This window comes from Gymnodraco acuticeps, unplaced genomic scaffold (assembly GCF_902827175.1).
Source record: "Gymnodraco acuticeps unplaced genomic scaffold, fGymAcu1.1, whole genome shotgun sequence".
Taxonomy (NCBI): Eukaryota; Metazoa; Chordata; class Actinopteri; order Perciformes; family Bathydraconidae; genus Gymnodraco; species Gymnodraco acuticeps.
This window is the reverse complement of record NW_022991443.1, coordinates 2,524,900-2,539,687: the sequence shown is the minus strand read 5'-3', so window position 1 is coordinate 2,539,687 and position 14,788 is coordinate 2,524,900. Positions and strand designations below refer to the sequence as shown.

Below are 14,788 nucleotides of genomic sequence, written 5' to 3'. Positions count from 1 at the left end.
TATTCTCTTGTTTTTTTATAACTATAATGATCATATAAAGATGTGCCTTTACCTCACTGGTTGGAGAAAAAGCTTCTTATATTCGTTAGCATAGCTAGCTAACCAGATGCTAATAACAACAAAGTTATTGACTGTATGATCAGTATGACAGATGAACAGATCGCCACTGGGCTTTCAACTAAAGACACAGCCACGCAGAAACTGCAGCATGTGTAGCCTACGGACTTATGGGTACTGCAATTTTTTGAAGTCCCGGAGTGGCGTTCTGGTGCTCTCCGTCAGTACTGCACCCCTGTCAGATGAGACATATACCACGTGATGACACGTTAGGCTCGTGTTGTGTTCAAGGACCATGACCGTTGCCAGAAAAAAAAGGCACTCGCTTGTTTAATTATTTTGCGGTCTAGATTTCTTTAATTTTTTTCTTTTTTGCGTGTGTTTATAAATTACCTCGAGGGCCATACCAAATGGTTTCGCGGGCCGTATACGGCCCGGGGGCCGGAGGTTCCCCACCCCTGGCTTAGATGTTAGCGTACAACCTCATAAAAACCAGGTGATTATGATAACGGCCATAATTCAGGGCCAGGGCGGGGGTTAGAATATAATAAAGTGAAGTGATGGACCTTGAGTCTGTGATTGAAAACTCTTGACTCGTTCTCAGTCGTTGACGTGGCTTTGCAGGCTCTTTAAAAGCAGAGGAGCTGTTAAGCAGAAGGGCTTGGCACTCAAGCAAAAGGGCCTCTTACTAGAGGAGAAGAGCCCTTTCAAGATAATAGAGTGTTATTTATAAGATAGTAGGGAGCTGCTGTAAATCATAATTTCAGCTGATAGCAGAACCAGACAGTCCAGAAACTGCAACAATGTGTGGTTGTTTAAGTTCGGGCTTTTTTTAACAGGCACCAGATACTCTAAATGTAGTGTTTAATATGTAACAGAGTTATCCCTAAAAATGTAGGCTCAACATTTGTTGAAGTTAAACCATCATAGGAGTTGTGATTAAAACATTGAAAATCAAACAAAACAATGCTGGTCTGTGGTTACAAATGTAAAATTGATGCGTAAAAAGTGTACTACTGCAGTTTATTTTATAATAATAAATATATTATTATAATAATTATATTTTGATCATTTAACATAAAGCCTCCAGCTAAGGTCACATTTTCACTTCTGTTTCTTTGATTGTTTCTCTGACCATTTGTCGGCAGGATACGGAAAAAAAACACACTGCCCAGATCTTCATGAAACTTGGTTCAAGTATGTAGAACCAATTACATTTTGGATTGCTAGATATACACATTTGTTTTAGCTTTCAATAGCAATGGAATATAGAGGGTTGGCCTTGGTGGAATTCTATGTGTTCAAGGTGCCCTTTTTTGTCTATTTATGTATTAAACTGTAATTGTCTGGTGAGTCAGACAGGCGAGGACACAGAAAATGAGTCATGTTAAAATGCCACGGAAATTAATAGCTGCAGTACATAGTCTTCTTGAAAGGAAAAATTGGAGAAAAAAAACCATAAAAATAAGTCATTTGAGGTAACCACATCCCAATCCAAACACTATAAGCTGATCAAGAAAAACAAAGATGTTTTGCTAAAGAACTATGTGATGCTAAGAATGAGAAAAAACTGTCCGAAAAAGAAAATAAGGCGAGGTTACGACTTTAAAGTCGCCGAATGAGGTGTCCACTTGTTTACATCTCTCAAAAAAAATATTCAACCTCTGTATCCTTACCTAACAGGTAAGAACAGAAGCTTTAAACCGAGCTATAAGCTATTTGGCATAAGTGTGTTTATATTTCTCCGTGTAGAGGTCCTGCCAAATGAAGGAGTGTATGGTGTGTCAGGTGATGGATGAGCATTAAAGAACACCAACCGGTGGCTATAATTTAGATGAGGATAGGCTGTGGGCAAATGTAAGATGTATAGTGTGTGTACAAAAGTGTAGCTACATACATATTTATATATAAACACACATTAGTGAAAATGATTCGTTATGACTATGAGCCTGAACATGGTCTGATGTTGAAATGTGTGTGTTCTCTTGAGAAATCCAGAATAATTGATAGTAGTAGCGCCAACGGAAACATAGTACTACAGATACGGGATGAATGCCGCTCTCTACAATGGCTTCCACTGTGAGTGGCTGGCACACAATCTTATACGAGTCATGGCGGGAGAGAAGTGGTTACAGTGCAGCGGCCAGGGCCGAGATTAGCCGCCGTGATAAAAAGCAGAAACTCTCACAGGCAGATTAGCAGAGTGAAAATGGCTTCTTGAAGGAGATCCTTCAGACCCAAACAGAGACATGAGCTCTCACTCAAACGCTGATTATCCAATTCAATGTCATGCCACAAATCTATTGCTTCTCTAATATGTCAATCAACACAGTTAAGCACAGCTATTACACATGTAATATTCCCTTCCCTTTCAAATGAGACATTACAATATTTATGTTCACAAGAAACCACTAGTTATTAGGCCTGGGGAAATATATGGATATAATATGGATATTGTGTCGTCTTTTCCTGTTTTTCTAAGGCTGCAAGACAGTACAAATTATGTACATTTCTGAATGTACCACACTGTTCTGGCAGTTATATTCTGTCATTACCCTCTTAGTCTATAAATCCACATTTCTATTGATCAACATTTTCATTAATGGACAACCCTATAATAGAGTTATTTGGTTAAAACAAATGGTGATACATTATTTTCTTAAGCTATAGAACATTTATTTAGCTAAAATCTAGCACCTGCCTACACAAGAGTTTGTTGTACTTTTCCCGATGCCAGCTCTGCCCTAGACTGTTAGGTTGTATACAGACTATGTTTCATTGATGCCTTCCTCACTCAGCTGTTGTGTAGCACCTGTTGGGGCAGGGCAGCTTGCATCTTATCAGTACATGGATGTTGATGACCTTCATGGGTGAGCTCGGAAACCTGAGCAGCACAGTGCAGCTTGGAACAGACATGGTGTCCACTTCAATTTGGCACACAAAAAAAGCACATGTTGCTTCTGCCAACTCATATCCATAGCTCTATGTAGCAACACCACGTGACGGCTTGTCAACATTATTGTAAACGATACACACCAACTCACGCATCTTTCACATGGCTTTGGCAAGAATGAATCTAAATGAAACACTATGAAGTTTACCATAGCATCTCAACTTCCTGCATAATTTCTAGGGCCTTGACAAAATAAATCTACTTTTACTACCTTTGCATAACATCCACTAAAGAATGAGCGGTATTGATGTAAACAGTTATGTTAGTTGTTAACCGGCAAAAAAGTTATAATCAAATAGAGTAACGGTTAAACTAAATGGACTTTCCCAGTAAGTAGTGGAGACTTAATGGGAAAGTGCCCTCATGTGTCTCCAGGAGAGATGAACAGGGAAATCATTTTCCTGATTAGCACAAACACTACTGCTGGCGAAACATGACAGATTTACGCTACCTGTGCTTGGTTATTGTGCTGAGCAACTTGTCAGCCACTTCTAGCAGTACCCCATCATGTCGCCAATGGTTTATGAACATTTAACAAGCAATCAGTCAAACTGAAAAAATTGCTTCTTCGTGTAGTATTGTACACACAACATAAAGTATGATGTACGATTGATTTTTAAAAACCTTATTCATCACATTTTATATTGTTCATAACTGACTAAAATATTATCTAACAAAATGTAATATTTGGTTCAAGGGCAGTCCCCTCTGCTCAATTGACCATTGTAGCTTCTTTCAGCTCATTGTTTTTGTTTTAGGATCCGCAAGTTTACTGTTTTGGGATACTCCAGCGCTCTCACAGTGTCTTTCTATATGTAGCACACAGCTGTTGAAATACAGTCTGTCTGTACCTGTGTACTCATGTTCCAAATAACCCAGCTTCCCCCAAATTTCTTTTTGGTGTCTATCTACGCCGGAATCCTGAGTCGTGGCTGATCCTGAGTCCTGAGTCCTGATCTGAGTCCTGGACTTCGGGTCGTGGCTGGGCCTGTCTCTGCGGTCCTGTCTGACTTTCATCATACTACTTCCCTGATGGCTCCCACAGGATTGTTGACATCCTCGTGGATTCATCTTCTTATTATAGACACATGCATTTCCTAACATTCGGTCTATATGTTGTAAATGTATTATCTCTTCGATTTACACACGGCATCTATTGCACGTCTGTCCGTCCTGGGAGAGGGATCCCTCCTCTGTTGCTCTCCCTGAGGTTTCTCCCATTTTTCCCTTTAAACTGTGGGTTTTCTCCGGAAGTTTTTCCTTGTACGATGTGAGGGTCTAAGGACAGAGGGTGTCTTATTGTCATACTGATATTCTGTACAAACTGTGAAGCCCACTGAGACAAATGTAAAATGTGTGATATTGGGCTATATAAATAAACATTGATTGATTGACTGTCTACATGTCCAGCAGACAGACAACTAGCTTTGGGCAAAGATAAAGTTTTCATATATTTCCCTTATGACATTGGGACCAACACAGCGCTATAGGAGAGTAACTTACATTTAGGCGGCCAGGCAAATTACTAATATCACTATAATATCTTCAGTTTTTTGTTGCCAAAAAATCTGTTATTGCACAACTTTGTATTGTAACTTGACACGTTATTCACAACATACTAAAGCTATGAATATTTCATGTAATAAATCATTTTTAAAAAGACATGTTTTACTCTATATAGAAGAAAGGGAGAAGTTAAATGGGGACAAATCCATGCACATTTTTCAAGTTCAACCACAGCCCGCCCCCCGTTGAAAATTACACCAAAAGAAAAAGAAATTACTCTTTCCACCCACTACCTGGCATCCATTTATGAGCAAAAATAACAGGACTTAGTGGAAAACAACAGCGTCTGACAGAGAAAATGACTCATCACTCGCTCTATCCCTCCATCTCTCGCTCTCTCCCTTCCTCTTTTGTAGTTACCCGCACATCCTGTACATAAAAACATAGCTGAACTTGAATGAGAAAATAGACACGAGTACTGTGAACAACACGTTTACCAGGCTGTTCCAAGAACTGATGGGGCATTCTGACAAGAAATAAACACAGCGTCCAAATGAAAAACAATACACAGGAACAATATGTTCAGTTCATGTCAAATGAGGAAAGGGCCTAAGAATGGTTTTGAACCTTAAAGGAGACATGTCATGCTTTTCCGGTTATTACCTGTCCCCCTTGTGTGTTATGAAGGTTGTTATGCATGTAAACGGTCTGCAGAGTCAAAAACCCTCAAAGTGCACCCTGTAGGGAGTAAAGCTCTAACACAGAAAAGACCTCCCCAAAACGCCTCGTTGGAGATTTCTCATGTTCTTCCTGGGCATTGTGACGTCTGAATACCCAGTAGCCACGCCCAGAGCTATGACCAGGCTGATTGGTCCAAATGAACCAATCCACGGACTTCCTCACACACACACTCAGTGCAGGCAGCTCTGCTGATTTCTCCTCCCTGGCTGCAGGCTGATAACAGACAGTTGGGATTGCGGCAATATTCTCTCTGCAGACCCATTCTCACAGCATTTATCAACCTTTTTCTTACTCAATATCAAGCCACACTTATTGTTTTTTACTTTGGCTGTGACTTTGTGTGTGCTCAGGATGAGTTTGGCTGTGTTTCGCTGTCGCTAAACAAGGAAACAACACCTCCACGGAGCTCAGCGCGATTCACAACGTCCCGACCAATCAGAGCACACTGTGCTCACAGGGAGGGTGGGGGCTGGAGCTATTGGAGCTACAACGAGCCGTTAAAGGCAGAGAGTGAAATTCAGTGAATACACGTAGTTTACAGAGATGCTGTTTGAGAAACCAATGTGAGTTTGGAAAATTGCACAATATAAATCTATTCTAGTAGACCTCAACAATAGAATTATGATCAGTGGAAATGGCCATGACATGTCTCCTTTAATCATTCATTGGATTTCTGTAATGTCCGGGTTACTTGCAAAGAGTGCCTATAGGTGATGCAGCCTGGTCTGCTTCCACTGTCAATGTATTCTGACATCAATGATGAATGCAGGGAGAGTTTGACTTGGACAGCAAAAAGGATATACGCAGAGAAGAGACATAAATATTAGAACATGTTTTTATCGGGGAGGAATTGATACAAAGACGCAGAGACTCTGTCTTACACAGCCAGGCTTATAAAGCTTGAGCTACAAATCACTAGTCCAAAACACTAAGCTACGAGTGGAACGTATCTCAGTGTTTCACAGTGGAGGAGATTTTCTTACATGTCGTTCTCAGCGTTTTCTGAAAGCAAATCCGGATACTTGCAGACAACTATGTAGTAACAGGGCCCTATTATTCAGGTTGATATTAGTATTTTGTTCCTCTACTTTGACATGTCTCCATGCTTTAATGTTCAAAAATCTCTTTATTTTTCTCATACTGCCTGTGCTGCAGCACCTCTTTTCACCCTCTGTCTGAAACCAGAGCCCAGTCTGCTGATTGGTTAGCTGGCCGGCTCCGTTGTGATTGGTCACTTGCTTAGAGATATCCCGTCCCACCCCTTAGCCTATCACGTACAATGTGTTGGAGTGCTTGCCAATAGAATATAGTGTTACATAGTGATTTCACTATGTCATGGCAGTAAACAAAGGAGTCCTATGGAGAAGTTTCAGGCAGGAGGGGAGGAGTGTGTGGGAGAGACAGTATAACCCATTTGGCAAAACAACTACCGTACGAGGAATGCTATTCACATTATATTTATAAATAAGAAAGAATATTGCTTTTCTTTTTCTTACACAAATAGTTAGCCATTGACTCAATACAGACCTTAAAGGTAGCATTGGAGACCACTCCATAATAACTGGTATTTTCCAATCAAGATGTACTATTTTAGAGGAGTGTACTGTATGAAAAATGTAGGTCTGTGGCTGTGCATGCAAGTGTGTGTGTGTGTGTGTGTGTGTGTGTGTGTGTGTGGTGTGTGTGTGTGTGTGTGTGTGTGTGTGTGTGTGTGTGTGTGTGTGTGTGTCACCACTGAAAAAAGACTTTAATCACTGCATGATTTTTTTCTGGCATGCCCAAGTTTCCAGGCACCATAAACGACAGTATCTGATCTAAAAGATTAAGTGATAATGGAATGAAGGTTCTGTACAGTTCACAGCTGTAAAATATTTAGTGATGACTAGGGATGGGAATGGAGTTCCCGTTGACAAACAGTTCCTAGCTTTCCAGTTCCTAGGAATCGCTTGCATCCGTGACTATCAATTTATTAAATGCTTTCCGACTATTGCCCATGCTCAATGGCCGATGGCCATGTGCATGCTAGATCATGTTTTGGTTTGTTTGGGACCAGAGGCATACATAAACCTGCATGTGTAAGAGCAATCGCTACGGTAATACCATTTCTAACTCTATTCCCCAGTCTAGATGCAAGAAGAGTTTCAGGTTTTTTACCAATCTAAAGATGAAAATCCTGTCACATGATTACAACTAGTGACCAGCGTTTCCGCCAGGGGGGCGTAATGCCGTCATTTGACGCCCTTATTCAGCTCAGAACGCTCCGAACCCGAGCCGAGGGAATAATAAATAAATAATTCGAGAGAAGATCGAGAGTTTTTAATCGCTTGAAATGACGAAAAGGAAAAAGGACAAGGACATCCCTCTGTTGGAGGGGCAAAGGAGTCTGGTGGGATTATTTTCGCCGCCGGCAAAGTGTGTTCCTGTGACGGAAAGTGTACTGTCGGCGAGCCTTAACGGTTCATGGCGGTGAAACTTAGGCTCCGTGGTAAACTGTGGTAAAATGAAGAGCCATTTAGGAGTCGAAAGAGCCGGCTCTTCTTATGGCGCGTTTCCACTGCAGCGGGTAGCTCGCTTTAAGCGTGCCGAGCCGTGCGGGGCCCGTTTTTGGTTGCATTTCCACTTGGCCTAGTTTTGGCCCGGGGCTACTTTTTCACCTTTTTTCTGGCCTGACTAAATCGTGGTTCAAGGGCCAGGAACAACCAGGCTGAGTCGGGCTGAGTATGCTAAACTAGAGAGAGAATCGCTGGAAAGGGGGCTACAACTACAACAAGATGAACATATTTGACCGTGATTTAATTGTAATACACGTTTCAAAATGATGCCGAAGTAACAACATACTGATACCGGTTAGTAAAAACCATGAATTAATGCTTTGACAAGTCTGCAGACAGACGGCAGGCGAAAAACCCTTTTAAAATGCGTGCTTTCTAAATGGAGCTTGGCTAAGCTAACGTTATATATGCTCCGACCGTCCACACTCACAACAACGGCCTATACAGACATAAATAAACCAGCGACTGTATTCGCCATGACACAGGCAGTCTGTGGTTTGTACTTGTTTAACTTTTGTCTAGTTTCTGAACAGATATGAGGAGCTGTGAGCTCTGAGTGCTAAGAGCTAACGGCTGTGTTGTTTTTTGGGGCGCTCATTGAAGATGACGTCACGGCTCCGCCTACACTGCGTTACTATAGTAACTACCCCAGTTCCTAAACTGTAATGGAAGCGCAGCATTAAAGTGAGCTGGGCCTAATAAGGCCTAACCAAAAAGAGCGAGGCCGAGCTAGGCCGAGCGAGGCCTGCAGTGGAAACGCGCCATTAGTGAGCCGAGCCAAATGATCCGGCTCACTAAAAAGAGCCGGAATTCCCATCACTAATACGTAAAGAGATAGTATCTATAAGGGACGGCTCAATTAAAAATTCAAGTGACGTCACACGCCCCCACCACCCCCCGCTCTCGGGGTGGACGCCCTCTCAGCCCTGGTCTGGCGGAAACACTGCTAGTGACAGTGTTTAAATAAAACAAATATCAATAACCAGAAATCATAATGTTTTATAGTATATATGGCTAATGACATGTAAAAGTTGCCCTGCAAATTGAAAATGAGGTACAATTGCCTCTATTTTTAAGTTTCAAGTATTTATAATTTCTTTTGAACATCTTGAACAAATCTTTTGTCTTTCAAGTAATGACTTGCATACATACTTGACCTGCATACAGTTTCTCGTGTATTTCTGTTAACTGGAATTTCTTCTGATCTTCAAATGACATTGCTTCGATTAAGAAAGCCATTGAAGTTCTTTCTGCCACTGCTTTTGTGGATTATTTTTCTTCACATGTCTTGCATACATGAAAGAGACTGGAGGAGAGTATACAACTGTGGCAGTATTGACAAGGACAAAATAGTTAAAACATGAGCCTCAACATCCGGAACATTCACTTTTCTACGGAGCCCCCTAGGGGACATGGAGAAGAAAAAAAAATTTATTTGAAAAAAAATAAAATGTCGCAAAACCCCTTTGCGAGATCTCGCAATACTTTTGCGAGATCTCACAAAACCCCGTTGCAGTTTGTAGACGGTCCCTAAGCACTCCTCTCCCTCCTCAAGCTGCAGATTGTGACCAATTTTTGATGTTTAGCTCAGATGACGGCGCGTATCGAACTGTTCGGATAAAAACGACTCTGTAGCTCGTTGTCTACCTTGCTATGATTGTAAAGTCATGTTGTTTGTATTTTTACAACGTTATGTTCATGAGTTATTGATCCGCGAAATTCGAATCTGTCAATAACTCAGCTCAGAGGGACGTGCATGTCCCCTCGCTCTGAGTGTTCTCTTGAGGTGTCTTCACTTATGTGAAACCCTTTATATATACAGTCTATGTGTGAAACCCGTGCCTATTGCCAAGCACTGATGTTATATCTTTATATTTAAGGCCAAGCTCAAAGTAAAATCGATGAACCACTCCATTGTTGTGGTTTCTGTGTTGCCGTAGCAGCCGAACTGACCAGGAAGTACTAAATGAAAAGTATTGCGAGATCTCGCAAAGGGGTTTTGCGAGATCTCGCAAAAGTATTGCGAGATCTCGCAAAAGTATTGCGAGATCTCGCAAAACTTTTTTTTTTTTTTTCTTCTCCATGTCCCCTAGGGGGCTCCGTACTTTTCCCTATAAGAGCGCATGCACAAACTCACAAGTACAAGCAAATGTCAAAATAGGCTTTGTGAATCATGTCTTCAGTGAAGCCATAGAGAACAACACTGTCAAACATGATGGCTGTTTTTTTAAACAGGCGGTCAGAATCACCACATGTGAACAAGAATCAGATGCTGAGTGACAGTTTCAACGCCGCTGTGAGTCGCACAGCTGTAAATAAGTGGGATGAGGAACAGATCGTGCAGATTTTTCCTGTTTTTTTTTACTGCCAAAATTCACAGATGTATGCGTTTAATCTCCTGTGTGTCAACATGCATGCACCAAAGAAGCAGAGCGCTCTGTATTTCTTCACCAAATCACTACATCCACATAGTAACAGTACACACAAAAAACCACAACCAACTGACATCGTATACAGAGCAAAGAGGGAGAGAGTGAGGAGAAAACAGGAAAGGGGGCTGAAGGAATACAAATCATTACCTCTGTTTAGACTTGTTGTGGCTGTTGTTTGCTGCATGGTTTTTCCTCTCAGAGTAAACTAGCATACGTCCTCGGAAAACATAACCACTCTGTTCTGGTTTCTGCGGCTGTGTACACGCATCTACACGAACATGTACACACAGTATTATTTCCAATGGAATAAAACGGCATGTTGTTTTAGGGAGACAAACAAAAAAGGGGCCCCCCGACATCTGCTGCACAGCTAAAGTCAGTCACTGCTCTGTGTTCGGTGTGTCCCTTGATCGCCACTAGCCACAGTTACGGAGGGTCAATGCGCTGAGCTACCAACCAAAGGGTCAGTGCAGTTAACATGTCCTAGTGTCCTTGGTCAAGATACCCAACTCTTAATTAATCATATAGGCATGTTTACAGTATGTTAGTATATGTAAGTCGATTCGAAAAGGAAAAAAAGCATGAGCTAAATAACATGAAATGTAATGTTAACAGCAGGAATCAATTGGGGAAAACAGAGGTAAGTTACTGTTTTTGTTCTGTTTTCTAGTGTAGCAAAAAATGTACTAGGCATAAAATGCATTTTGTTTTGGTGCCATACGTTGCAGAATGACAAACCGAATATCCTTGAATCCCTAAAGTGAAGTAAACAGGTTGACTTGGGAATCCGTCACGTTTCACAATAGCTGGGTATTTTTGGCTCTGTGGGGAAAGATGTGAAGACACTATGCATCAACAGGTGCTAATTGTATTGGACTAGATCCACAAATGTGTATCATGGAGTGTTAATGACCTGCTCCATGGACATTGACAGAGGGCTTTCAGTGGCCAAGAATATTGATAGGCATTTAGTTACTTATCACTAACTTCTAAAAAGAGACTCTTTTGATGTTATATTCGTTCTGTCTGATGGCATATGCAAAGTCGAAACAGTTGTTCCCATTCTTTGCCTCTTGTACTCTGATGTTAACAATGTCCTCTCCTGGCTAAGGTGTATTAAAATACCTGACCTCCCTGCTGCCCGTGGCTCCCAGCCAGCTGAGGGGCCTCTCAGCCTGGATGATGGGGGCTGAAATCCTCCTTCTTACACTCACAGAGTCTCACTACACACTAAACCAATCCTGTAAGTGATTTTGTTGATAAAGAACCATTTTAAATCAGATAATGATCGAAAGTAGTCTGTAAAATAGACTATATCCTCTTTGTTAATCCTTCATAGTGACACCATGCCAGGTATCTTGACTTCCTGTTTGTTTTAGGACATTGACATCAGTCTGTTTTCCAGTGAGTGAGAGGCATCTCCAGTTCGACTGAGGACAGGCCACCTAAGATGACTGGGCAAAATACATTTCCACTGGAAAAGTAGTCATTGGCCGTTTTTGCTGCGTGATAACTATCATTATGATGTAACATTGTCATTACATTTAGAATGTTGCTAATTTAAAAATGGATACAAATCGTAAAGTACCAATATAGATATGCTACCTCAAACACTGTTCAGCCTAAGCTTCATAGTGATTATCAATTCAATACTAAAAAGCTAGATAAACATGGAAAATAAACAATGACAAATGTGCAAATGAAATTGATTAGGAAGCATCTTTAGCCAAATGTCCATCATGCTGTATCACACATTTTAACTGAGTTTTGAGAACATTTGAAAAGGGCAATTAAAATGAATGCTAGATTCAATCCACGGTGTGCAATTATTTTGAGTATTTCATCGAGATAAGCTTTAGGTGGTGCTTGTCAGAAAAGTTGCAGAAGTGGAGGGTGAAACAAGAAGATATAATTAAGAGAGCATCAGTCAGACCTTGAATATGACATGACAGAAATGCAGCTAGTGTACTGCCTGGATGTAATGCTGCTTTGGACTCAACACTATTATTTCTCAAAGTGTTCCACCACTGCCTCCTGGCACACTGCCGCTGATGATAGCCTGAGGCTCTGAAATCTAGATTAATTGGAAATGGAAGGTTTGGCTCAAAATGACTGCAGTCTTGCCGTGTAGTGAAAAAACTGTTAAATACTGGGAACAAGATCGACAGACTTTTTATTTTTCTTCATCATCGCTGTAAACAGCAAACTGTCCATTAAAATGTAATTCTGAAACAGATTGCGTTAGTTTGAAATTATTTTGGGTGAACGTGACTTAGGTCAACTATTTTGGAGTCCGCATGATGATCGCAAAGCGTCGAACTTAATAATATTGATTGATTAGATCGATAGGTAAGAGTTTGACGAGGCTAGGATAGACAGTTTCCAAAAAGCAGTCAAAAACTAAAAGGAAAATCCAGAACTGTAAACACATTACACACAGAACACAAGGACGGTAGTAGTTATACACATACCACTTTCGTCTCATTAGTATGCATAGAAAGTGACAGGTCACACCTCTCCCTACTTATTAAGCCCCGCCCACTTCCGGCTAAACCCCGCCCACTTCCGGCTAAGCCCCGCCCACTTCCACCGGAAGTCCCGCCCACTTCCACCGGAAGTCCCGCCCTCCATAAGCCCCGCCCCTTCCACCGGAAGTCCCGCCCCCACTTCCGGTTTTTCAAAATAAAATTAAAAAATATTTTAAAAATGATAAAAATAAAAATGCTGCCCCTACCGGTCACCCCCACTTCCGGTTTTTCAAAATAAAATTAAAAAATATTTTAAAAATGATAAAAATAAAAATGCTGCCCCTACCGGTCGCCCCCGCTTCCGGTTTTCAAAATAAAATAACATGAAATGTAACAACCATATATTTTAAAAGTAATGTCTCAGCTCTAAAGAGCAAGGTCCCGCCACCTAACCACTTCCTGTGCCCCTGTATACAGCAGTATTGACTGTAACTTACAAATACTTGCAAATAACAAGAAATATACAACCATATATTTTTAAAAGTACTGTCAATCTCACTAACTCTCTCTCGCTCTCTGCTATTCTCTGCCGTGAAAAGTTTGGTGAACAGTCAAGACAGGTGTGGGGACCATAAAACCCCCAGACATCCTCTGCGGGACAAATGGTGGGGCGATGGGGAGGACACACACACACACACACACACACACACCCACACACACACACACACACACACACACTCACCCCCTCTTCCGTTCAGGATGTTTCTTTTCAAGTTTTTTTGTGAAACTGCTAAAGAAGTATTTGTTTTGCAAAAGAGGTTATTTTCAAAAGATCTTATTTAGGTTTTAATAGTGTTACCTAAGGGTATTCTCTTTCAGTATATGGATTTGTGAACTAATGTGTAATTACTTTTATTAACTATAATTGCACAGGATCATTCTAAGAAGAGTGAGAGGGCTAATGAGCCAGCACCATACCTCCTCTATGCATTTTCTTGACCTGTATCTGATCATGAAAAACTTGACTCTTTTTAAAAAAGTTATTTTTCATCTATCATTTTCAACCATGCAACAAGAGATCAAATTTAAGAATAAGTAATAGTTTGTCACGATTTTACGGGAAATAGTCAGTGCGCAATGTCACATCTTAAAGACAGCTTTAACTGGATAAATGGTTAGTCTTTTTTCAAAACATACCGTACGTTCTGCATGTTAGTATATTTGGTCAATCGATTAGACCCTACTGCCCTAGACGCATGCCCTCAATAGGGAAGTCACGCTTTGGGAAGATGTGTTTCATTTCACAGATCCACCTTGATTTGTTGTTGTGAGGGGTGAAGGAAGAGGGACGGGGGAGGAAAATTCAGAGGATGAAAAAGCAGAAAACATAACTTGTTTTTGTAAAACGGTCAGCACGTCAGTTTCAAGAAAGACGTTTGCATACATAAAAAAGTGTATCTTACAGTTCCTTTTGTGAGAGAATTACACACAAATCTGCAGAGTGTCACTAAAAAGTTGTAACACAGGGACTGACATTCTGTATGGGGTTTCACACGGACACAAAGTCTACTTCATTATCTACTTTGTCAGCTTTTATACACAAAAGTGTATCTTTCAGTAACTTTCTCAGAGAATTTAAGCATAAATCTGTCAAAGATTCTTAACGAAATCTACTTCATTATCTACTTTGTCAGCTTTTATACACAAAAGTGTATCTTTCAGTAACTTTCTCAGAGAATTTAAGCATAAATCTGTCAAAGATTCTTAACGAAATCTACTTCATTATCTACTTTTCAGCTTTTATACACAAAAGTGTATCCTTCAGTAACTTTCTCAGAGAATTTAAGCACGTCAGTTTCAAGAAAGACGACAATAATTAGTAGTTAGACATTTTGGAGAAATGTTCTCTGTCGTTCTTAATGCAAAAACAAATCATCTCTACTCCCTTTGGGTGAAGTCCAGGAATGTTCTCGGGGGGAGTGGACACTTGCTGTTACATGGCATAAAGCTTCTGCAGTGTGCCAATAAATGTATAGTTTCCCTAAAGCTCCATACATTTACACATATTGACTAATGACT

General features: G+C 40.8%; 1 protein-coding gene across 1 annotated transcript in view; it reads right to left on the bottom strand.

Annotated features, from left to right (window-relative positions):
- LOC117532823 (vitamin D3 receptor A) overlaps positions 1-12,648 on the bottom strand; it is a 112,648-nt gene extending 100,000 nt beyond the window's left edge. The window contains exon 1 of the mRNA XM_034196346.1: positions 10,389-12,648. Coding sequence (XP_034052237.1) covers positions 10,389-10,425 — 37 coding nt within the window. The 5' untranslated portion in view covers positions 10,426-12,648. The remainder of the gene's footprint in view (positions 1-10,388) is intronic.
- Between the last annotated feature and the right edge of the window lie 2,140 nt (positions 12,649-14,788).